This window comes from Mycteria americana, chromosome 6 (genome assembly GCF_035582795.1).
Source record: "Mycteria americana isolate JAX WOST 10 ecotype Jacksonville Zoo and Gardens chromosome 6, USCA_MyAme_1.0, whole genome shotgun sequence".
NCBI classification, from domain to species: Eukaryota; Metazoa; Chordata; class Aves; order Ciconiiformes; family Ciconiidae; genus Mycteria; species Mycteria americana.
In genome coordinates, this window is record NC_134370.1 from 49578063 (window position 1) to 49604665 (window position 26603).

Genomic DNA, 26603 nt, shown 5'->3' on the forward strand with positions numbered 1-26603 from the left:
AAGCTGCGTGTCTTCATGTCTAGTATGATTTGCACAGCCACCTCTTCCTCTTGCTGCTCTCCAAAATTGTGCTTACAAATATCCTAGCTGCATTTGCTTGTCATTACTTTGGTACAAATATTCAAAAACTTGCATTGCCCAGGTCTCCATATGCCAGTAATAATACAGACTTAAGCTTCAAACCTTCACAAACTCCAATTTTTATATCTTCACATACATAAATCATCAGTGTCTACACATTAAATGATAAAAAACAAAAACCCACAGCATAAGAATTACAGGTTTATTAATATAACCCATAAATCAGTTTATATAAACGTTATTCCTTGCATTACATAACGGATGTGGATACTTTACCACATATCAAAATGGTACAATACAATTGCAAAATCTCTGGATTTTGTATAAGATGGCAAATCATGAATATATTAAAAAAAAAAGTTAAAGTTAAAAAAAGCCTCAATATTATGAGCAATGATGAAGAAAGAAACAGCATGGTTCACAAGCAGAAAAATTCTATGGTAGAAGTAGAGGATAGGCCTGAGTGTACTACTGACCCTGAAGGATACAACTCAACTGAAGCAAAAAAGACTTAATTTCAGATTCCAAATACATTATCAACAGGAACCTGCCTGAGGAAAGAGGAAGTGATCTCTTCCTCTTAAAAGAACGCAGAGCCCTCAAATTCCCCTAACTTCCCTTAAATGATTAATAATCATCAGTCCAATTGACCAGCAGCAGAGTAAACAGGGGGTAACAAATAGAAAAAAACAGTGGAAATATTACACTACACTACATTGTCTTAAATTGAGCATGATTGACTACCATCTGGTCCTGATGCCATATTTTTTTGTATCTTTATCATTTCATAATCAGTGTTTTACAAAATCTAAATCTGCAGTCTGTTCCAGATAGCAGACAGTATCTGAACCAAGCCTGTTGGTATACAGAAAGACCAGGCATTAATTTGGTAATCAACATAATGAGATGTGACCACAAAAGTAACATAAAGACATGGTTGCTTACAGCACTATGACCTCAGAAAGAGCACCAGTGCAGGCAGAAGTCATCCAAACTCCTCCACAGAGGATCTACACCCAAAGTAGAAATTTCATAAGGCTACAGTTTGGCTCCATACTCAGCAAGCAAAAGGGACAACACATGATAAAAATCTAGTAGGGGAAAAGAAAACCAAGTGGGGGGCAGTAGGTATGATACAGAAGGTTCTTATAGGATCAGAAAATAAATATGATGGTGGGAAATTAGGGAGGACAAAGGAATACAAGGATGTCAAAAAAGGGCTGAGGGAGAGAGATTCACCACATTTTTAAAGTTACTCAAGTTGGGGAACAAAGATGACAGGAAGGGCCCTGATAACAATTAGCTATAACCAAAGACCTCTGAAGTTTTCATCACTATAAATAATGACTACTTCCTTTAGCTTTTTCAGAGTGAGCTACACTTGGGATGAAGAGGGGGAAGCAGCACATTATTTCATTTCAAAGGTTAATGTGGAGTTGCCAAAATCTCTCAAACAGGACAGCAATGCTAGTAATAGTTCTTTCATGAAAAATGCAGTTAAAATTGAATCAGAATGGATTCAGTGTTGAACAATTTTAATGAAGCAAGTGTCAAACAAGCACATCAACTTCTTAAAAACAATGGAACTCCAAAGTTTAATTACAAAAACATCGTACAGAAAACTTGGCATCTCAACAATTCCAAACACATTAATGCAGCAAATGGATTCTGTTTTCATATATTTCTAAGTGACAAAAGCATTTTATCCCGCTCTTCTCCTTGACACCCACTTCATTTTTTACTTTATCATCAGCCAACACTGAAAAATGTAAACTGAAGTGACACTCAGAAAACACTGGAAAGACAAAATCCATTTTTATAGGGTTAACCAATGTAAATAAGAAGCTTCTTAATGAGACAAAGCATCATCTGTCACATCATTGGTGAGCAAGAACTTAGTCTTCCCCCAGATGCTTTAAGATAGGTATACCACCTCCCCTCCTTCCTTGCGGGAAAAAGCAAGAGATTTGTCAGCCCTCAGCTAATAATATCACCTTAAATTTCCTATCCCATAACACTTGCATGCTACTCAACAGAATGATGTATTAGCAGTATGCCACGAGCTGATAGCTGCATTGAATTTATGTAAGCAGGGGCAGCCTGCAGCCACCCATACCTTATTTATGGCATGCGTATGTCGCAGCCTGGAATTGCATCCTACTATCATATTACATAGCAATTTCTGAAGTCTTTATGGAATACAACTCCAGGCATTAGGTAAGATGCCACAGACTGAACTTTAGAATTTTGTAAATCAACTTTTGGCTATGCAGTGCATTTTGGCCACTTCAATAAAAGTCAAATATCACCAATTCTAAAAAAACAAGACACACAGAGGAGATGAAGGTATCGGTGCTTATTCTGGAGACGTTATTAACCTGTAGGATTTTCTTCCCCGCACAATATTCGTTATAGAATCCACTAAAAAAGTTCATGCCAACATCAGTTGGTCTCATCCATGCTAAGGAAAATGGAGGTCAATGCAGCAAATTGAGGTTCCTTTCTGTGAAGTCTTGAAAATGAGACCGAAGACAAGAGAAAGGAGTTTCCTCCCTGAAGGAAGACTTGAATTTACATGGAAATCCTTGCTGCTTGGCTACAGCAATAAGCCCATGAGTAAGTGGAGACCTGACATACAAGGTGTTGACATGGAAATGGCTTCAGGCAAGCATGAAGTCCATGGGTACAGTGTGGGAAAAGAAGAAACTGCTTTTTAATCTTCAAATACTTGCGTTACAGATACATTAAAGTGATGCTGACTGCAATGCACTCTAGTAGTGAAAGCAATCTCCAATTCATAACAGGGAAATCTTAAAGATTTCTTAAGGAGGAGCAAGGAGATTGTCATGTAGAAGAAAGAGCATTTAAACCACTACCATTAAAGCCCAGAGATGTCCAACAAGTGCTCAACCGAAGTCTGAATTAACAATTTGACAGGAACCAAAGGGCAGCAAATGATTTGCATAAGTTAGTGCAGACAGTAGGTGCCTTCATCTTTGACAGGAGGTGCAGCGTAGCTCAGCAAGATTACAGACTCTAGCATGCAGAGTTCTACTTGATGTAAGTGAAAGGCCATTTAGGTCGCACTGGAACACAATATGCTGAATGCTATAGGCTCCACAGGCTGTATTTTAACTGTACAAAAGGTGAAAGCACTTACGGGCTGTAATGTAGAATTCTGTGGGCTGCTATGTGGACCTAGCTGCTAATAACCTTCTCTGCTCTAATAATTCATGCAAAAATACATGTGCTGCTTCCAGGCATATTGCTTCCCAGCACTGTGATTTCAGGAGGGCAGAACAAAATGCAATCCCCCCGTCCATTTCTCTTGTTATAGAACACCACTCTCACCATGAGATCATTCTCTCAAAAACAAGGCAGTAACATTAGACTGAGCAATATATCAGAGGAAGGTCAAGCTTTGTGATTTTAGTCTAAAATGGAGATTCCTATTTTCCCTGCTGAGAAGAACTAATGTTTCACTTTCTATCTTGATTACCACTGACTTTTGCAGTAGTAAAATGCTCCACCAAACATTTTCAAGAGATAACAGGAGACCTTCACAGAAGAACAGGATGCTATGTGCAAGAGAGGTGCTTGAAGAGAGGGGGGAGAGAGGAAGTCTGTCTCATAGTACAATCAAGTCACAAAGCATCAACCAGAGCCAGTCTCTAGCAAGAAGCAAACTCACACTGTAGGAGTTGCAGACTAACAAAAAAAACAGGATTCTGCTTAAGAAAAGCTTATATAAACATAGCAGGCAGGGTAGGACAAGACAGTGCACCAAGGAAGACTGCCTGTTATAGCAGAGAACACAAGCGCTGCTATCCAGTACTGCAAGTATCAGATAACAAGATCAAAAGAAGAAAACTAAAGTGGAGGAAGGTAATCCCACAAAATAAACATGAAAACAAAATAAAAGACACTAGAAGACATTCGGCAGTATAACATATCAAAGTTATTACTACAACACATAGGCTGACTTCACTTCACAAACCGCGAGATTTCATCTCCATAGTCAGCCAGTCCACAGAATGTATACACCCTCACACCCAGCAAATTAATAAGAAACTGAAGATTGCACAAAAGTTGCATGCTCTTAAATGTTTACACAGAGGACAGTTCCAAATGTTTAGTGGGTGGTGTCCGTGGCTTCTTAAGACCTTTTAATGCATTGATCTGTTTGTCTCGCTGACAAACCACAAAGGCAGGGACCAGGACAAACCTGCAAATCTGCCTCCCACCCCTAGTTTTTCCCTCATGGCTTCTTATTCCACACTGGCCAAAAAAATTTTGTAAAGCATCCCTGGGTCACGAGACCTGCAGATGAAACAGAAAAATAAGTGTTAGAAAACTACAATCTGCCAGGACTAAACAGGCACCATGACATTATTTTTTGGATGATTTATCTGAAAACACAATATTACGAAGTATAGCAAAGAAGCCTATAGAGACAGAATTGTAACTGAATTCCTGTTTCCGTCCAAAGAACAGAGTGCTAAATAACAAAAAACTTCCTCTTCTTGCCCCATATACTGTTTGCACAAAGAAGTTCTCTTTACCGTGCAGTACAGAAAAACAAAAACATTCACTAGTATAGTCAAAGAGTCACTAAATACAACATACTAAGCCTCCAAAAAACCTCTCAGTTCTGTGAAGTACAGTGGTTTTCAAGAGTATCATAATAAATAGATTTTTCTATGAAATTGATTTGTAACATGTTACAACCTCAAACAGACCATTTGGTTGATAAAGATTACATTTAGGATAATTAATATACTTCATATGCACATTAACAAAGGGACAATGATGATGACAGTTTGCTGATACAGTTTATCAGATGCCACCTGAACCTTTCTATCCAAAGCTTCCCTCTTTTCTAGGGAACCTCTACTTTTTTCTAGGTTTGCATCCAATAAACCCAACCTTCTCCCTTCTAAGATTTTGTCACAAAAATATAATCATTGCCAAGTGAACATCAGTGTAATTAATAGCCCTGTGAATTACTTGATCATTATATCCAGTTCCATGCATGTCTTTATATAATGAAACTAGGTGATTATTAATCATGTTTTTAATTGCCTCACACTGTTTTGCTGCTGAAAAGAGAGAAGGTATTGGTGGGAGGGCGAAGAAGGGCATGGAATCCTGTTTTTCAACTATAAAGTGGAAGAAAGAATTCTAAAGCAAGAATTATTTTTTCCAAACCAATTACAGCTGAATCCAGTTTATCCAAGAAAAAGATATTTGCATTTTTAGGAACACAGAAATCGTCCATCATTTAGGAAATATGAATCCACCTGACATGAGAACCAAAGTTTAGATTTTAGTCACCTTGAGATATGATTTTTCTAGCAAGGTGCTTAAAGGACAAACATCTGTTTCAGGGCCTGGCATGCCCTTCTAATAACTGATTGATGAGAAACTGCTTTCCCTCTTATATATTCTGTAAAACCTCCCCATCCCCTGATTCTCCTTCTCAGCTTGCGTGCTAATTGAAAACACTATACGAAAATGAGGAGGTTGATGAGCTACTGAAAAATCCCAGACCTGGATCGACAAGCTGTTCCCTTCATAAATAGCAGCAGTAAAGGCACTTCTTTATTCTGCTGGGAGCTCAGTCATCTCTTAGAACTATAGTCCGTTCCATCTGGCTACCCTCTGGAAGGACAATGATCTTTTAGCTTAAGCCAGACTATAATGGGGAACGTGTAATTAACTGTTCTAAACAGGATCACAAAAGGTCAGAATCAGAAAGGATGAAAAGCCTTGCCTTCATATTTGCAGATGGCACAACACAGCTTTATTTGCATTTCTAAACAGTATTCAAGACATGTACATAAGATGTCTACATAAGAAATGCCTAAAGAATGCAGGTAGGTACGTAGTTAAAATAGAAGTAGGCAAACTCCTAATGGCTGTCTAGTGCTGTGCATCATGGGGAAAATGGGGGAGTAAGTGATGTGGGAAATGCAAAGAAGCACCGTAATGCAGAAAGACTGGTATTTCTTGTTGATTTGTTTTTCTACTCAGTTCCCTATTACAGTTTTCCAAGCTGTTAAACAGAAGCAAAAATATAGAATCATGAGCTCAGTAATAATCTATGCATAAACCACAATCATTAGAGTCTCAGCAAATGCTACATATAGCCTGAACCACACATCAGTACTTCATTTACATGTAAACCTTCATAACTGGAAGAGCTTGACTACAGGTGCTAGAGACCAGGTAGTTGTAGGGTATTTTCAGTTTATAATAGAGTTGAGTTCACCTGTTCACCTCAAGACAAATAAAATTTCTCTATGACCATCAGATTCTACAATTAATGCAGAATTTTTCAGATTTACTTCACTCAAGAAAGGAACTTTCTTCTAAATTAGTCACCTTGTTACTAAAGTGTAAATAATTTTTCTTTCTTTTTTTACACCATTCTGTCAGTATTCTTATTCACCTTACACAAATACAATGAATAATAGCACAAACAGCTATTTATGTCTTTATACAAAAGATCTTGGAGCTAAGGGGAATTTCAGAACCCTTTAATGCTGTTGGATGTTTTTCAACCCCACTTGACTTTCATTAAGTCAGCCTGCTCCTGTGGCTTTAAGGAAGAAAACTTTTTGATTGTACAATATGGTGATCAGCACAAAAAAAAAACCAAAAAAAAAACCAGTGTCAGAACAAGTGCCAGAGGTACAGAGTAGATGCCAAACAAAAGCAGCCTAAGAGCGAGCACTTACCCAGTCACTAGCGTTCAAGCCTGTTTACCACATCTCGGACTGTGGCTATGAGGTTCTCGTTCTCCTGTGGGTTAGCCATAATAATACTGTGCAGCCTATTCATGTAGGAATCAATAGTTTCCATCGTGGGTGTTTCCCCACTACCTATAGTTAACATAGTAAAATGAGCCACAGAATATTTAGATGACCACAGCAATTCCAAAAAGTTAAGACTATGCTAAGGACAATTTGTGCCAACATGCAAACTGTTATAGGAGGTGATTTTGCCATGCACTACTTCTTGTGATAGATAATGTAAAACAGTGTCCTCCTAACTCCACAAAGTGAGTAGTTCCAAGGATACCAGGACTAATGAAGCATGGTTTTATTTGATTTGGGTCTCATAATTGATTACAACAAACTCTTTCAGCTGGGCATTCATAGTATCTAAGTGGATTCTCTGGCATGTGACAATACAGATGCAGCCTTTCTTTTAATCAAGGAACTTGCAGGTCCTGTCTTTTCTATTTAGTAAGATTTTCACAAAACAAGTGAAGGAGAGCAAGGCCTGAACACGTGTCTTACTTTATTAGGAAGAGTAAGAGTAGTAAGAAAAAAAAAAATGCCACGTTGAAATAAAGCACTAACACTAAACCTTCCTCTGCATGCATTTTAAGATTTCATTACCTAATACAACAAAAGTTCAGAAACAGCCAAGACCATAGAACTACAATAGCTGGCCACATGTTGTAAATTCAAAACATCGTATAAACATTAGAAATTAAATTTAACATGTCAGGCAGCCATAAGGAAAAAAAAGTCTTACCTGGCAGTGGGACTCCAGCAAAGCTGGTTGTGAGTGCTTGGCGTAAGGTCTCTAGATGCTGTTGCAGCACTGTGTTGCGGCTCCGCTCTTGTATCACATCCACCTCCAATTTCTCCACTGCAGTACGCATACTCTCAACATGTTTCTGCAGAGCAGCATTCCTCTCTTCAAACTCCATGTTGGATTTACGCAGCTGCCGCAGCTCAGCTTCACGTGCTGTGAATATCAACCCATTCCCATGTAGTCAAAAAACTATAAAAAAACCATATCCATAATTGGTAGGCAGTGAAGGAGAATGTTCTAGAGTGCTCAACTGATGATTACAAATGGTGCAGTTTTGGTTTATAGATGAAAAAGCATCATATCATTGAGCATCGATAGTGCCTACAGTAGTACTTAGACTTAATTCCTAGAGAGATAGACAAATTAGAAGACATTCAAAGTATCAGAATGGAAGTGAATAGGGGAATTGATTAGAAAGGAAGACTGCAAGACTGATTTCAAATGCATTCAGTATGACACAGCTTAGCAGCAGTGGTAAGAAGCCTACAGACAAGATACCAGTTACAAAAATACATTTCTATTGATCATCAGGAAAATTATCTGAATCTGAAGTCTGTTCAGTCAAGAAAGTCTCCAGGAAATCTGACAAAAAAAATCCTAAACTCTTGGGACATACAGCTATGAAAATCAAATAGGGTAACAGAAAATATCAGTGGAATCTTCACATAACCAGGGGGAAAAAAAAATATATATATACTGCTAACTAGCCTGAATCATCATCATGCTATATCTTAGGTATTTCTTAATGATACAAACCAGCAGATCCAGCTTGGACTGGCTGGAGTAACAGCAAGTGGAACTTAAACATCAGAAACATTCTCCAAAAAGGATAGTTTTGGAAGACAAAGCCAGGAAAAATTGCTGTTGCAGCCACTGTGTTCATATAGAGGTAAGATAATATCAGAAACACTGATCAACTATACCCAAGTCATTACTTGAGCTGAGATGGGAGAATGCAAGGACTCTTCAGCTGGACAGCACCTGGCAAAAATTTTGGAAGAGCAAAGAGGGTGCCCTGCAAAAGTTTAACTTACCTTTACTATGATTCAGGAACTCTTCTGTGAAGATTGGAATATCAAAAACAGATCTCTCCTTTGTATCCGCTTCTTTCTACAAAAGAAAGGGTAATACATAGCTAAATACTGTTAGTTTTCAGGAATTCATGAGATTGTTTTGATCAAGAAGATAGAAAAGAGAAGGGAGACCAAAAGCTGAGGCAGATAGAGAGCTGGATGGATGGAAGACACTTCCAGCTCCTACCAAGAAAGGGCAAAGGGTAGGTCTCAGCTTTTTAAGATATAGGTTTAATAAAGGCCAAATACCATTATCAAGAAATATCATATAACATACTAAAATATACCCTTTTGCCCTAATGATATTACACATCAGAATCATTCAGTTTTAAAACTATCTGAATTCACTTGTATTTTCCACTGGAAAGCATTCCACCATCAACCAGCTGACACATTCTGAAATAGTCTATACAGGAATATCAACAAACAGGAGATAAAGTGAGCAAAATGCACAGTAAGTTTCAAGGTTGTCTTTCACTACCAAAGCAAAAAAAGAAAACAGCCAGGAAAAAGAACAGCTAAAGGTAAAATAAGCAACTTTTCCACAGTGTACCAATTCCACATGTCTGTTCCAAACTGAAGAGATGTGTGTTTTGGCTCCAAAAGAGATGGGAGCTGCACAGTGCTTCGAGCAAGCCACATCTTTTTTTGAAACATTTAGATGGATGCTGCCACTATTGAAAAGAAAGTATATAAGCACGATTTGTAAGAGTCTATGGGGAAAACTTACAGAATATGTAGTATCTTGGAAGGATAAAGGTGAATATGTATAGGCATATTTTGCTGTTAGAAAGCAGTCGTTCACCCTGGCTATGGTAGGTATACTTTAATGTGACGGCTTCAAGGAACTGGACTGTTGTCTCCTGCATACTGCAAAACCAAACACTGCAAAATTTTTTCACTTTAAGACACAAGAGAAGTTTGTCATCTTAAGATAAAGCCTGTAGTCAAGGGTTTCCTGTCAACTTTCAGATCTCTTCACCAAATTTCTGATAAAGTTGGTGAATTCAACTATGTGAACTTGAGGCTATTAAAATCTAAGAGAGCATTTCAGGTGCAGAAGATTTGACACCAATTTATAATGTGTGACTACAACAGGCTTTCTTTAAAAAATACTTTTAAATCAGGAAATGTTCTATAACTTAGTCAAAAAAACTAAAAAACTTAATTTGACTCAAGGAAAAAAAACTACCACAATATACTTTGGTCACAATTTCTGCATGTCAAAATCAATGGGAATTAATGCTTGCTTTAAAGCCTGCATTGCTATTGACAAAGCCAATGCAAATTTGGTTGGATAAACTGCAGCAAATACAATCAACCTGTTCCTTAGCATAGAAACAAAGTTAAGCATGAGAGAACATCTGTGGAGAACAAAAGCTTTTCAAACCTCTGAAACACCACAGTTGATAATGTACCACGAACTCATCCTTCAAAATTACGTAGTGTCAAACATGATTTGGTGCCCAGCAGAAAACCTAGATGTTTAACAGCTTATAAGGGAATTCTGGTACCTGAGCTCAGAGTGTCATGTTGGTCTGCCACAAAGGGGCTAGATGGGGTGAGCTGAATGCTATTTGGCAGTCAACCAAGATAGACAAGACTAGATAGACCTTCAGATACTCTGTCTTTACCTAAGGAGGCTGTCAATTGATTGTTTTTAAAAGTAAAAGGTAAACTGAGCTTTATTGTCTGGTAGAATTACATCTGGGAAGCTCTGTATTTGCTAACTGAGAACTCAAAGCTCCCTTGGCCTGAATCAACTGAAGATGCACCAGAAACAGGCAGGACTAGAGGAAGGCAGAACAAACCTTCCCAGCTTTGTGAGACACAGTAGGGTGTCGCTTGGGGTTCATGATCACACATGCTCTTCATTGAAATTTTGATACATGCTACTATAGGGAAAAAGTCTCAAGAGTATCTATTTAGAAATGAGAAGTCATGTACAAAAGTGCGCAGAATGCATTCATTTTGTCTGAACACTCCCTCGATGGCTACGAATTAATCTCACCCCAAAATCTAGGATCTCAACATTAATGTGCACTAAGAAATGTTGGCAGTTACAAAGCTTGGTTAAAACACTTATAGGACATCCATCTTAGATGTTCCAATTCACGCTTACTATTGCTACCTGTGTGCAAAGAGGCACTAGCTTGGATCATCGCTGGCTTCTAGAGAACAGATGGTGGAAGAGAGGGTACTGCGAGGAGGACAGGGTATTCTATTTGCAGCCCTAGGATACAGGTTCTTCAGGTAAAACCAAAAAAAAAAAAAAATTAAAGCAATTAGATGAAACTGTTCAGCTTCTGAAAGGCAACCAAGAAATTCTACTAAACAGAAGAGTGATATTGAAAACCCATCAGTGCTCTTCCATTACAGAACAAATTACCCAGCACGTAAAAGATCCTCTTGAGAACTCTGAAGTACTTAAGCCACTCTGAGGTTCACTCAGGATTAAAATCATAAGGGTTTGATTACCTCCTATTGAAAAGGCCCAGTCTGTTCAGGTTGCATATCATTTTGTCATCCCTCAAATCAAAAGAGAACCAAAATTATTGTTTCTATCATTTGCCTTAAATAAGACTGAAATGCTTCCAGAGTGTCAACAAATAATACCATTCTCATCTGATTATTAAAACTGAGGTTGATCTTTGGAGGTTCCAGAACAAATCGGAAGTTCTTAGAGACATGGTGAGTATGGTAAAGAGAAAGCTGAGACTTTGGCAGGGTTTAAGCTCATCCTTCCTTGTATGGTCAGGTGCAGACAATGTAAGGAACAGACATAATAAATAAACTACTTCATAAAAAAATGTTCTCAGAGTAGGTGGTTGTCTTCTTGTGTGCTCATACTACAGCAGCCATTTCCCTATCTTCCCTACCATACCCTGGTAGATACCACCAGGCAATGCCTAATCTCCCCAACGTACGTGTATAAGTCTTTGAAATCTTGCCAGCAAGATGTTGCATAACTGACCACATGAAGCTAGACCTACTCTGAATCAAACAGCTTGAGGAAAGAAGCAATAACAGAACAATGGAGAACAATTAACAATGGTTTGGTGACTGCTGATGTCAATTAATAGTTCTAGTGTATATTGCTATATGTCATACTTATGAAACTAAGATTTGGAGGAAAAAATTGTTCTAATTCATGCCCTCATATGAGCTCATTGAGACAGTGTCTCCATGCTTTTCATGGCTATATCTGCCTATTAAAAGTTTTCTCTCACCTTCCCAAACCTCATCCTTTTGTTATTTTTTTATTATAATTAGTATTTGAATTGTTTATTGCAATACTTTTTGGAGGTCATCTCTATATAAAATATTTAAAATTAGTTCAACACTGATTCACAGAAACTAAATCATGAACACTTAAATGGATTGAGGGGAAAAGGAAAGGTTTCTTTCTTTGACCTTATGTTCTTATATTCTCTTAAAAAATAATTTAATCCGATCATACCTACTAATCATAAACACAGTAATAATAGTCAATGTGGATAAGAGAAAGCAGCAAGACAACAAAAAGCTTTAGTCTTGCTTCCAGTAACAACTTGAGCATACACTTCTAAAAGCAATCTAAATTTTTCTGCTTGTTCCTTGCTTGTGCAGGATTATAATACTTGACTCCCTTGCAGAAAAGATGTGAAAGCATATCAGGTGATAAGCATGTGGAGTTTTATAATATAAAGGTGAAAAATGCTAAGCAAAGGCGCAGGCTTTCAGAAGAGGACGCCTGCCTAACATGGTGCTAGCTCAACTATGTAATAACTATCTGATGAAGCTTAAAAGCCCCACAGGGTATGGAGGACTCCTTTTTAACTGCATTTATGACATGAGATTTCAGCAACGATAGCTTGAGTTAGAAGGATGAGAGGTAAGACTGAAATTTGTAGTTTGCCACCTGTATAATTTAAAGGTTATGTAAACATCACAGTCAGCCTAGAACTTGAAGCCTTCAGTAATCTGTTTTTGTACAATTAAAGACAAACTTAGATTCAGTGACTATAGAATCAGAAATCCTGGGGACCACATACTTCAAGAGTTAATAAAAAGGACATATTGAAAACATGCTACCAAAGCATTTTCCTGGAAGTGAAACTTATTTTCCTTAACGTAGACAAGACCAGTAGTTGCCTCTCAGCAGTGCGCAGCCTTGTCACTATTGTAATGAACACATTAAAAAGCAACTTGATTGCTTTCCCAAGGCAAAAAAAAACCCTCACAAAAGAAAAACAGACCTTTCAGAAAGGCCTATTGCTTACAAGTAAAGAGGCTGTGTATAAACAAGATTTTTCATTGCTTTTTGTTTGCAATTTATTGGTAACCATGAAAGAAGCTCTGTGGCCCTAGGTAATACACCGGGAGAAAGTTTCAGCATTTCAATGGGAGAGGTACCATAGTCAGACAGGATGCACAAGATTTGTGATATGTTTCATCAACTAAAGCATAGGCATCTTATCTCCAGACATTATTACTCCTTCCAATATTTACGCGGGGGGGGGGGGGGAAGGAGGTGCACAGGAGCAGGTTTAAGCCAGAGATCTCCCAATGACTTAGTTACTTTACCCATTTTCTTCAAGGAAGCCACAAGTGTTCATGTTGCTGCAGAAAATCAGTACCTCCAAACAGCAACCTAAAGGTGCTAACTTCAAAGCTTTACCTAGGTCTCAAGCTATTTGTAAGTTTTACCTCAATGCTTACTTACCAAATCTGTTTGGTAAATTTTGTTTTTGAAATTTTTCAAAGTAAAAATTTTGCAAGTTGAACCTCTAACATACCAGATACTTAAAGGCTCAATTATACTGACTTGCACCCATTGATTTATTTAACATTACAGAACAGATCTATGTTTTAAGTGTACCCAACACTCCCACTTTACCTTAGATCATTTGCACCTGCCCAAGACTTACTAGCTTTCATCACACTAATGTGAGCATTAACTTCTGATCAAAAACTGCATAGGAAGAGGAAGAATTCATACTCTAAACCTCTGATTAGGGTCTTCAACTGGCATAAACTGGCTTTTATTGACTTAACTAGAAACTTCCATCATCTGAAAATCTACCCACTGATGTAAGGGTAGAATGAAGAAGTTTACCTCATGATCATGGACTGCTTGTCTTGCTCCATCTGAAAAAGAAATAACAAACAAGAAATCCACCAAAATACACAAGATTTGAGGAAAAAAGAACCAAAGAATTAAAGCAGTTATGCAACCATAATTACACAACAGTTATAGACAGAAAACTTGTGCAGCTTTCCTAATAAGTCACATAGACACTGTGTCTAACTGTGATGCTTTTAATGCACGTCCTCCAATACAATCTAGATACAGTTAAACTTACATAAATCTAATCACTTTACACACAGCTGATGCAAATGCCACAGAAAACACATTTACTTTTCAACAAGCCTTTAAATCAAAGGATTTAAATGAGTGTCAGGCTACGTGACTAGCTGGGAATCCTCTGTAGTTCTAGCCAGGCACATATTTTTCTCCCATTCAATACCTTGTCTGTGTGATTTGCCTTTTTGTCTGTCCTGTGCTTTCCTGCTAAAGACTTTGTAGGCTTCAGTCTTCTGATACTGCTCCAGCTCCCGCATATAACGCTCCTTATCTCTATCTGCTTCATCAAGGTATCGCTGAAACAAAAAAGTCCAAGAGTTTCAGGGAGTTTCCTCCCCTTCAGGAGGAAGGGAAGAAAAACAACTTGTCAGATGAAGTGCTGATTCCCTTTCACCTACGCAAACAGGAAAGGAGTGAAGAAACAATGAGAATGTATGTGAGATGCAAAGACATAAGATTTCTGGATAAAATTACTGTATTCTCATGTCCCTTTTTCTCTCTTTTTTTTTTTTTTTTAATTCAAATCACTATTCTATTAACTCTTTTTTGTTAGACCTAGAAGTAACCTGCTACTAAGCTACTCAACTCAGCTGAATACTGCCTACACATTATAGACCAAATACTTGAAGAATTGCCTTTCTGTGGCCGGGATTAAGCACCGCCAAACAAGAACGCCTTAACAGATCATGCTTTAAGGTTCAGATCTCTAACAGTGGGGTTCCAATACACTCTTGTTTTCATGCCCCACAGACAGAAAGCAGTACCATTCTACAACCACACAATTAACCCATCTGAGAGGTGGACAAAACATCATGGCTATTGAAAAGGAGTAACAAAGATAAAAGAGCCTAGGTTATATCAATTTAAGTTATCTGATTTAGGTTAAAAGAAATCTTTTTTTTTCTAGCCTGAAGATATTTCACACATCTGCATAACAGAATGAGCATAACTGGAGGATTCTTTAGGGGAACTGATGAACTGAAAACCATTTAAGGAGTGGTTGCAACACTTACTAATGAGATCCTTTCAAGAAAAAAGTTGCCTTCCCAATTTTTTCCCCCCAATGAGTTTAAATTCAATGGAAGTAAGTATTAAGTCAGAGTGAACCTTAGTCAACTGGTATGCCTTTTATTTTCATTAAGTCATCACAACAAGACACATAAGAGTTATAAATTCCATGCATTTGCAACATTGTTTTGACACTGCTGAGGACACTGTTAACATTCTGGATTGGGGTTAAAATTTGGTGATGCTGGGTTTGCATTGCTTTTGAATATTGTATTCTTCCATAAGACATTAATTCTTCTTTTACATCTCCAGTGTGCTGCTGAAAGAGTGCAGTAACTGAGTTAAAAACAACACACACAGTTTTTCCTCCTTGTGTTTTGGATGGATTGTTTTCAATCAGTAAGAATGAGTTCTGCTGCACTACCTGTAAGTAGATGTCCTAGGTTTTCTAGTGCAGATTTATGCATCTCATTAGGTATTTCCCCATACAGGGGAAAAACAAGAAGAATGATTATTAGGGTGTTTGCTTTATGACTATAGTTATGGTCTTTTTCTGGAGAAAACTCACTATTTGGTCAGTACAGTCAGCTCAACTGGCCTGTCCTTATGCTCGCCAAATACAAAGGGAAGTATAGCAAGATTACGGGGCTGGAACAGGGGAAATGCAAGACTTGCCCTTCAACTTTTATATCAGACAGCTAGTTTGCTAATTGCTGGAGATCAGCCACAAGAGCAGAATGTCAGACATGCTTTTCCCCTGGATTATGGGACGCTAACCCACACAGCAGTAGTATACTATGACTCTACTGCTTGCTTCAGGAGAATGACTTAATAGCTGTTAGCTAACCAAAACCAAGCTTACTCAGCTTCAACAAGAATTTGGGGCCGTTGTATTAGAGATGTGAGTTCTGAAGCAGCAGTGGCCTTCACTGCCTTAATAAAAAAGGGCAAGAGAAATTGAAGGGAAGGAAGTGCTCAGCAGCCTGTCCCTGACCTGCTATAGGTTAGAGACTCACAGCTTTACTCAAAAAAAGGACAGATTCCCTGGGGATTTAAAAAGCAGCACATAGAATAGAGATTTGAACTCAATCTCCTTTTTCCTACGTTAAAAATCTGTCTCAGACATGATAAGAATAACTTAATGGTGGGGGGCAGAATGTCTTATTCTCTCCTCCCCTGTCCTCCCAGCAGACAGCAACATCATTCTCACTATAGATGTGTTACCAAATCAACTGCTTTGCCTTGACACACATTTTCCATTATGGTTAAAATGCTATGCCTATGCACCATTTTATAATATCTCCGTATAACTTGTATTCTACAAACTTAGTAAAAAGCGACAAAAAGGAACTCTTGTTTTTTGCATCATCCCATTTTTCATCCAGCCATCATAAAAACTTTTAAGTATTATTTTGTCCTTAAAGTATTTTTGAAAGCTTAAATGTCCTGATAAATTCATATGATAGCATCAAGTTGCACTGTGATTTAACTACCACTTTGCTGTAATCTCCAATTGGCAGTCAGGTGTGGATGGTAGGACACCCATTAGCAATAACAAGGTCTACTCCAGAAGGAGTTAAAGAACCAGACCCCACATTGCCTGATGTCTGATACATCATTCATGTATCAGACAGTGCAGAAGGCCACAGTAGTCCCAATTAGAAAACATCACATTCTGCTGAAAGGTGGGGAAAACAACCCCTTTTCCTGAGGTAATGTGTGTAGAAACTAGAATACATAACTCTCATTGTCCCATCATACAGATCTCAACTTTCTTTCTAGGGCTAGCAATACTTTAAAACATTGTCTAAAAGTTTATTCATGTTAACCATGTCCTTCAGTAACTTGTCCTTTCAGGTCTGCTTGTCTTACTCTAAGACACCAGATGTTTATATACATCAATGAGTTTGTAAAATAAACAGAACTGCAAAATCCTTCAAGTAGCTCTGAAATCCCACTGAGTTCTCAGCCACAGCGAATTAAAGTCTGCTGCATCCTTCCAATGGCTTTGGCCTTGGAAGCTGGTAGGTCTCAGCTGTATCTGAGTTAGGTACAACAGACTTACACCCAGATGAATCACTAGGGATGTCTCACTAGAGAAATCCCCCCTGTTCTGGATATATTCTTGCACTATCTAGAGGATACAGTTCTCAAGTCACACCTGGATGAGATGCTATGGCTCTACCAGTGTTCATTATTTGAACTCCGGAGGACCTGTGCCCTTATTTTGAAATATATTCCTAAACACAACTTTAATCAAAAGCCTATGTTAACTTCCTCACTAAACAACAATATTCCCATTTAACAGTAATCATAATCCAACAAGGAAAAGGGAGTTTAATGGTACCCGTTTCTCCTCAGGAGGCAGTTTACTCCATTCATTGCCCAGCATCCTGGTGATCTCTGGGAAAGGGACTTCAGGCCTCTTCGCTCGAAGCTGCTCCCTACGCTCATTCATGAATCGCACATACCCTGTGAGGGGGGATTTGGGGGCATTGGTGTCCCTAAGGGGTTTCTTCCTCTTTCTCCCTTTGGCCCAGCCTCCTCGTTTAGTTCTTTGCTGCTGCAAAATGAAAATGGAAGAAAATTCAGATTGAAGGAAAAGAATTACCACCTCTGGAAGGAATAAATATTCATGTCTCAAACATTTTCATCACAACTATGTTGCTGCAATACATCCTCCCCATGGATGCAAGTTCCAAACCTTACTTTAGAGCAACCCTGACTTTTCTTTAAGCAAAGCCAAACAAGTCTCATTGTGAAAATTTGTTTGCAGTATCTCCCTGGTCCACAAGGACAATAAAATAACTCACCCTCACATACCCTCCCCCCAACTCATTTGCCTCAATATCATGTTTGGAGAGATTTTGTGTATTAGTTAACAATTGTTAACTAGTTATTTTGCCCCTTCCAAATCTTTCATCTTCATGCATTATGTGCCCAAAATGTGGGTGAAAGGACAGTATATAGGCTTTTCTATTCTAGTCTATTCCACAGGCTTTCTTTCCCACTAATTGCCTCCAATAGAGATATGAACAAACTCCAAAGGAGGGAACACTAAGATTTGCCTATGGCACACTGTGAGCTCACAGGAATAACATAATTACCACTCATCCTCTTGGCTTCATACTACTACTATAGCAATCTCTGGACAACACTGTTCTCTTATGCTATGTACATACAACTACTTCAGTACTTCTGATCTCTCGCCAGATCCACATGTTCCTGCCATCATCTTAGTTTTAGTTTCCTTTCTGGAATTTTACTACTTCCTTAATCAAACAAGGACCTCACAGCTGAAGGCAAACAAGGAGGAATATCAAATGCACCTATCAAAAAAAATAAAAACCATTTTCTTGTCAAACTTCAGTTCCTTCATGATTTAGTCACCAAAAAATCAGTGCAGAACGGTACACAAGGTATAGTCTAAAGTAGTAAGCATAATGCTTTCAAAGACATCAGTTACTCCCAGAAGAGTGCAATGGTCTCACTTTCCTGACTCACAAGAGATAAAATAAGTTGTGGCAGTTGAACATTCAGCCTTCAGAAAAAAACTGAATACAGCACCAGTCTGTGGACCCTGCTGGCTAAGCTAGACATACACGTGCTGTTCTCTGTATGACTGCCAGCTTTCCTTTGCTATCTGTGTGCAGTTGTGCAACACAGGAGAAAACTAGAGAGAATCAAAAGATGAAAATGGCAAATGGATGAAAATTTGTGATCCTATCAAAAAAAAAAAAATCTGAGTAGGTAAGAAACTATAATGAGACAAAACTCCATGCTTCCGCTTCATCGAGAAGTCACTATTATTTCATCTCACCTCCTCCTCAGGCTTCTGCTCAGTGTTTTCAGCAGTATTAGAGGATTCATTTTGCAGCTGCTGAACCTGTGACAAATCCTCCACCAAATCTGGGTTATTCACAGACTGTGAAGTTCCACCACTGAATGAACTCTCAGAATGAGCCAATCTGAAAAAGCACATAATAGCAAAAGAAAAAATTTAATCTTCATATTGCTAAATCACTTCCTCCCTAATCTTCTCAAACATGCAAAAATGTTGCAAATATATTCAGTTCTTACACGAACAAGAAAAAAAAAATATTTTAGAGAGTCATTTTTGAAGAACTAGCTGTTCCATCCAAGCAACTGCTGTAACTACCATAGTTACTACTGACTTTCAAAGACAGTTTGATTTTTAAAGTGGTATTTTGTTTCCTTTTTAGTGAAGCTTTTGATTATACAAACAACTGTCAAGCAAGTAAATGTTTGGATCAGAAATCAGAAAGCATGAATCTACACTTCTTCAAAAATACTGTAAGGAATTTGAAATGAATGGTTTCATCTTCAACCAATATACACCTTTCTGGATGCATTTAATATATTTCTCCACAAACACACTTAAAGGTTTGTGGCTGTGCGTGCTTTTGGATTGAACTTCATTCAACATAATCTCCTGATGATACATGTGGGTATTTAAAGCACAAACATGACTAGCTCCCCACTGAATGGCCACTATTTAATTTTTCTGCAAGAGCTGTATCAATCAACCTTACTCCAATAAAGGGCAAGCTGTCTGGAGGAAAAATTAAGAAAAAAAGCAAGCATGCAGAAATATTTCTGAAGGTAGGTAGACAGAGATGAGCACATATTTTGGGGTAACAACCCCATAGTCATTCTCACCACTGTGCTCAGTGGGCAAATTAATACAAGATTTAGGGACTCATCTCAGATTCTAATCACTTCCTGAGCCAGGCTAAAGATTACTTGGCCTTGCCCAGTTACATTCATGAAAATTACTATAACAGCAGCATATGCTTCCAGTCTGCTTTGTTCATTTACTCAGATCTACAGCTGCTTACATGCATGCCAAATTTTAAGTATTCAAAATAATTGTTCCTGTTAATGTAGCATACAGAATATAGAAAGTTGAGATATATTAACAGAATTGTGAGTTGAATGCCTACAGGAAAATTTGTCTTTAAATACAGAGAACAGCGTATTTTCATTACTCACTATAATCACTAATTGTGGCATAATTACTGGTAAAGACAGAAGGGCTGGACAGATCCATGCCTGACTTTCAGGTATCAGATTGAGTTCATAGTACTAACAATTAGAGAGGAAGAAAGGGAATAAAGCATACACACTCCTATAAGTTAATTACATTTGTTATGTGTCAAAAAGAAAATGGAACAATACATTTTCTTAGAATCACTGTTACGGTTTGAAGAACATTTCAGCTTTCCCATCCATTACCCCTTAGCAGGGAAGCTTTCTAAACTACACATACAGGAAAAACTTCAATGTGATGTAGCCATTTGCAATGAAAGCTGATGAAAGCTCATTCAACACATTAATACCTCTTAAACACAAACGTAATTTGAACATGTACCTCATTTGGCACCAGCAAGTTTGAAGTCCCAGATATGTAAATCCAAATTCAGACCTGCTTGAAGTAAATGTGTCCATATTCATTTTTACCTGCCTGCAAAGTCTGAATTTTATTGCTTGGTGCTTTACAAAACAGAAAAGAAACTTCAAGTATCAAAACACAGCAAGAATCTCATGTATTCCTAAAAGACAACTTCTTTTGTCACTGTGATTTTAAGAGGCTATTGTTTCAGTCTGTAAAAGCAGAGTCAATCTGACAAAAATGAAAGACATCAGTTTCTCAGTGATTCTCAGGGATCAGTGATGAACAGTATATCTGTAATAGAAATAATTTACTTAGCAGGGACCACTGTAGCCAGATACACCCTCCCTCTCTGCCCCCATCATGCTGTCTAAATCTGTCTTAAAGACTAAAATCCTAGGGAAGCAAACTTCTAAAGATAAGAGAAATTAAAGAAAAGTTTGTGATCATTTCTATCAGTGCAGAAGAGTCCTGGTTTCTCCTAAATAGAGTCCTGGGACGTTCTATTAAGGCCAAGGGAGTACTGTAGGATTTATTTTTGTTGGGTTTGTTTGTTTTTTTTAAAATTACTTAGAACACCCTCTTCCCACTGAAACAGTTTCCCTGGCAAGTCTAGGGATAGTATCTACCAGCTGAAGGTTAAAAAAAAAGAGTACTTGCTTACCCAGTTACAGTAATTTCACTCCCTTCCTTAGATCCATCTTCATCTGCAAAAAGTGGAGGAAGATTGGAGCCAGCCACCAAGTTCTCCATACCTCTGGTAAAAAAAAAAAAAAAAAAAAAAAAAAAAAAAAAGGAAGTAAGTTAATTATCTCATTGTTTCCCTTCAGCAGCACTTTTAAACATATGACAGATTTTTTACCCCATAAACCAATTGGCCAGTCATGTTGGCCTCAGGACAGATCCTATAGGCAGCTGTGTTTAAGGTCAGAGAAGAAAGACCATAAATTCAGAGTTTCCCTCTTAATTGAGCTCTATGCCAATGACACAGTATTGCTGGAAATCACACTGTAGTATTCTACCTTATCCCCTGAGAGCAATTTTCATTCATCATACCCAGCACATAGGTACGTAGATCCCACTCTTGCAATCCACCTTCCTGTTCATCCTCAACTGTGCACTCTCACCACAGAGGTTTCTGTGCTAACCCCAAAAGAAAACTGAAACTAAGTCCCCCCTGAAGTTTCAAATTACAATTGTATTTGATAATTCCTTGTTCACATTTTCACAATATATCTCTGCACGTAGTCGAATGTTATTGCTAAGCAAGAGAACACAGCAATGCGAGCTAGATTATTTTAAGCTTCGGTTCATTATTTAAGTTCATTCAGTGCTGGAACTTCACAGTGCTGGAACAGTTACAGAAGCAAGCAGTTTAAGGCACTTCTCATTCAATACAAACTGTTCCCAAGTTAGAATTAGTTTCTTTTGTATCCTTGTAGCTTGCCATGGGAATTTGATGCGAGATAAGAAATCCAAAGAATAATTAAATTTATTCATCCCCTTTCTTACTAAAATACAGAACTGTTGTATTGTAGGGGAAAAAAATCCCAAAACAAAAAGCCTCAACCAACTCACTCTACAATTGCGAGTTGCAGTTTCAGCCCATTTTGAAGAGCCATACTAGTTAACTTCCTGTTCCTTCGGTTTAGAAGTCACCTTTGATGAGCTAAGCAGATATTCAACTTGAGTATTGCTATCCCTTTCAGCTAGTATACTTGGGCTTTAAGCTTGGAGGGACTGATGTGAGTTATAATCTCGTGCTGCTTTCTCCTGGATTGGTATGCTTTCCATTCAACATTGAAATCCAAGTGATCCAAGACAAAATCTGGCTCCATATTTTTATTGTATATGTTTTCCCACACCCCACCCCAGTTCCACAGGTAAAGATTTTCTACAAACAAAAGTAATGACACCATTTCTTGCATCTTATATCACTTGCAGATCCCTATCACAAGTATTACATCTGATATGGTGCAAAACTTGGTGCAAAACCAGTGAATAGAGCAGGCCACCCAAACAGGTGAGCACTGTGCTCCTACTCAAAGGACTTTGGATGTGACAGACATTTATCCCACAGCTATATTTGGTTAAAATTGGTCAAAGGACCCAAAAGGCTATTCTCAGGAGCCAAAAGTGTAATCATACATCTGACATTCTGTTTTGAGATCATGAACTCTGCTCTATTCATTCCATGTCTCCATTTGAAAACATAAGAATATCTACTCCCTTTAGCAACAGCTCTACACCTTCATAAGCTACTACAGATGTTAGTTAATAAATGAGTCTCTGGTAAGTCTCCAATTTGTTCAGTTAAGCAAATGTTCAGTTAATGCTCACAGTAGATCAGTTGAAAGTCTCCATGAAACAGGCATTGTGTCAATCTAACTTCCACCATGAAGTTCATTTAAGCTTCCGAAGAAGAATATGCTTCCTATACAGAAGGAAAGTGCAAGAAAGAAGAGTAGTCACCTTCTCTCATTTTTCAGATGACATTCAACCTTTTCTCTTCTGCTTTTCTAACTGTTGAGATCCTTAGATCATCCTTAAGAATCCCATCATTCTGATTCCTTATCTAGAAAATAATTAACGCCAAGCAGACTGCTTCTAGGTGGTACAAACATTGACCTCCAGCAGAGAAACATCCTTTACTCATGTATAGGAAAGACTCAACGAAGAATGAAGAAATCTAATTCCTGCTATACCATTATAAACCATGAACTGAGTATAGTTTTGGGGCCTCAGCCTCAACAGAGATGTGGCAAAGCTGGAGACTGTCCAGCAAAGCACTGCCAAGATGGTCAGGGGCCTTGAGCACCTGACCTGATAAGGGATCTTGAGGAAACTGGGTTTGCTCAGTCTGGCAGAGAAGGCTAAGGGCAAATCTGATAGGTGCCTAAAGCTACCTGATGGAAGTAGCAGAGACAACAGAACCAAACTCTCAGTAGTTATATTGGCTTTGCACATTCATATTGGACACCAGGAAGGTAGTGCAACACTTGAACAGGTTACCAGAGAGGTGGCAGTGGAGTCTATCCTTGCAGATTTTAAATGCTCAGTTACACAAAGCTGTAACTGACCTAAACTAGTGTTGGCAATAGTCCTGCTTTGAGTGGGAGGCTGGACTAAGATGACCTCCAGATGTCCCTTCCAAGCAACATCTGCAGTACTCTGAACCGGAACTCTCTATTATGCTTTCTTTCAAATACTAGCATCTCTGACAAAAAGGAAGAAATCCCAAATAATACAATGCTTTTAGGAAAAGTGGCAAGATACTCTGGTGGAACATATAGGATTTTAGTTCTTAAAGAAGGAAGCACAAACAATACTTCCTCACACGTAGAAAAGAATCTACAGCAAGGCTGGGGCTTTATGTATTACAAGAAAATCTGAAAATTCAACCGGTTTGAAGAATGAGCTTTTCACTGATGCCCCGAAAGCTGTTTAAGAACAGCTACTAAATACACAACATAAATGGCTTCATGAAGTTGTCAAGTAAGAGAGTAATGAAGTTTTGCTTTATGTTACACAATCTTTTAGTTTTGTCAGTCAAAAGTCCTAAATTAATATCTTCAAAAAAGGAAGCTTAAGCAATTAGACTAAAACCTTGCAAATCTATTTTAATATATATGTATTAAAAGCTTTATGCATGTCTGAAAAAATAAAACAGCTTGCTTTGTTGTCCAGGCACCTCCAGCAGCCTTCTTGGGGTCAAGGACCTCTTCTCAGACTCACCACATCAATCTACTGGCACTTAGCACTCCCACACATGCCTTAAAAGAATACATATTCTCTGCATCTGATCATACCACTACCAAGTGCTTCTGTCCCTCATGCCCACTGTGACCTTCTCACCAGGTCCCGATATGCCTGTTCACATCTGGTCCTAGTCAGCAGCAGCAGAGTCTAAGCTTGCTTTCAAACTGTGGGGAGGCAGCTGGACATTGACCTTAACAACATATAAACAGAACACAAACACAGGAAGCTGGGAGAACATACACTTCATTCTTTAATTATTTTTTTTTTATTATTTAACCCATACGCTTTAGATACTCATTCTTTCAGCTGATACTGAGCCACGTCCTAAAGAAAATTTAACATCAGTGAATTTACAATGGCTTCTAATCTATTCCAGAAAGCAAGAAAACAAGACAGTTCCCCAAAAGGTCACTGAGAACAGATGGGAACCTACACAAGTCTTTCAGTCACATTTCTCATGGATAACTGTCCCATGCCCTTGCTCCAAAGCTGCTATCCACTAGTTTCAACCCCACTGCAGAACTACATGTTCATTTCAAGGATGTAACAAAATGGGCAAAACAAAAACCTGAGGAAAAGAACAGTAATGGGGAAGGAAGGGAATTGCTGCTTCTCAAACTTGAGTCTTTACAGAATTCACCGCACGTGAAAAGGACAGTTGGCAAGTCCCACATAGATTTGTTCTGAATATTTGTGCAGCTTTCTCAATTTAAACTCTGGCTAAAGCACCTAATGAGACACATTTGACTAAGTTCAAGGCACAAGAAACAACGTACACTTACTTTTTTAATGCCTAACACATATATCCTATTTTCATTTTTTAACTATGTCTACCCAAATGCAAAAATAAAACTGAAACTGATGTTAAACTTTACAAGCACTACAATTCAATGCAAGTAAGCACCACCTCCAAAAGAAAACTAATTCAAACTAGAGCAGCTCTGAGTTCATTGTGCTGCTACACTACTAGTTGTATTGGCTCAAGGAAGCAAACAGCTAAGCAGGAATACAGAAAGAGTGATTTATTTATTAACAGCAGCATTTGATAAAGTGCTTGGAGAACCGTGATTTATTTTGGATAGATCAGTTCTGGAAGATCCGGCATGTACTCAATTATATTTCCTTTACAATTTTTGTAGGGTGGAGCAAAGACTACAGCCAAACCAAAACCGTAATGCTCCATCTTACCACCACTTGGAGTTTCCATAGAGATTCTGCTTCCATTCCAAGCAGAACACTGCTCAACCAGAAACACTGTTCTCAGAATGCCAGCAGCAGACATATACCTCCCACTCTACTATGGATAAGCCAATACAGTCAGCAATACATTATTCTGACTTTACCTTAGTTCCAAACACTCCAGGCTCTCCTGTGCACTGATTTTACTCCCAAGTGCAGACTCCACAGGAACTTGAGATTTAGGGATATTTTTCCTTGTATTTCCTACATCCAGCATCATAGTGGTCAGTTGTGGAACAGCCGTAACAACCTGACCTACAGAGATTAGAATAGTTTTTGGATGTCTGGTTTGGTGTGCACTACCAACCAGTATTTAAAAAGGATAAAAAAACAAAAGCAAGAAAAGCAAGTACAAGGATCAAGGAGGAAGAGTGCAAGCTTGAGCTCCAGAGAACAAAGCAGCATTATGTGTGCAAGAATCCAAGATGAGGCCAAGTAAAATACCAGTGAAGAACAAGTTTCCTAACATTCCATGCTCTCAACATTTAAACATTGATAAGATTTCCAAAGATCCATGAGTCACCTCTTTATAAGCCTAGAGAAGAGCCTACATTATCTTAAGCCATCAAAAATCTGGCTTAATTTATCTTTTTCTTTCCCTCCCTTCCCTCATCTCTCAGGGAAAACAAAGGCTTCATGGTGCAGAAAATCTACAACAGTATTCTGTAACTTTCAGTTTAAATATTCTAGCTGGACACTTCACTTGCATGCACTGAGAGATCATACTTAATACTACAGGGCAGATCAACATGGTTTCACAGTATTACTTGGGAAATGAAAGAAGCACTTATACAGCATAAAGATCTGCATGCTACTACACACATCAATACACAGGAAAGAATCAAACAGTAGGTAATCAAATACCTTCCAAAAACAGAAGTATAGTTTAAATAAACTTTCTTAATTTCTTCTCACATTAACTTTTGATCATGCCATATAATTGTAACATTATTCTAGTAGGAAAGATGAAGTATCTGACTGTATTTTGGGTAGACTGAAAGCTACCATATGATATAATTTCTAGTCACATCTGTACAGTAGAAAGGAAAAGTTAAAAGAAGGTAGTTGTAAAATC

General features: G+C 38.1%; 1 protein-coding gene across 5 annotated transcripts in view; it reads right to left on the bottom strand.

Annotated features, from left to right (window-relative positions):
- Nucleotides 1-1863: 1863 nt before the first annotated feature.
- Nucleotides 1864-26603, bottom strand: part of HMG20A (high mobility group 20A) — a 45138-nt gene continuing 20398 nt past the window's right edge. For 4 of the 5 annotated variants that reach the window (XM_075505704.1, XM_075505706.1, XM_075505702.1 and 1 more), the window contains exons 3-12: nucleotides 21195-21287; nucleotides 20510-20563; nucleotides 18938-19085; nucleotides 17465-17680; nucleotides 14273-14405; nucleotides 13861-13892; nucleotides 8724-8799; nucleotides 7627-7842; nucleotides 6822-6965; nucleotides 1864-4401 (exon numbers count right to left, since the gene is read on the bottom strand). In XM_075505704.1, coding sequence (XP_075361819.1) covers nucleotides 6829-6965; nucleotides 7627-7842; nucleotides 8724-8799; nucleotides 13861-13892; nucleotides 14273-14405; nucleotides 17465-17680; nucleotides 18938-19085; nucleotides 20510-20563; nucleotides 21195-21283 — 1101 coding nt within the window. In that variant the 5' untranslated portion in view covers nucleotides 21284-21287 and the 3' untranslated portion in view covers nucleotides 1864-4401; nucleotides 6822-6828. The remainder of the gene's footprint in view (nucleotides 4402-6821; nucleotides 6966-7626; nucleotides 7843-8723; nucleotides 8800-13860; nucleotides 13893-14272; nucleotides 14406-17464; nucleotides 17681-18937; nucleotides 19086-20509; nucleotides 20564-21194; nucleotides 21288-26603) is intronic. The other variant, XM_075505707.1, reaches the window with a different exon arrangement.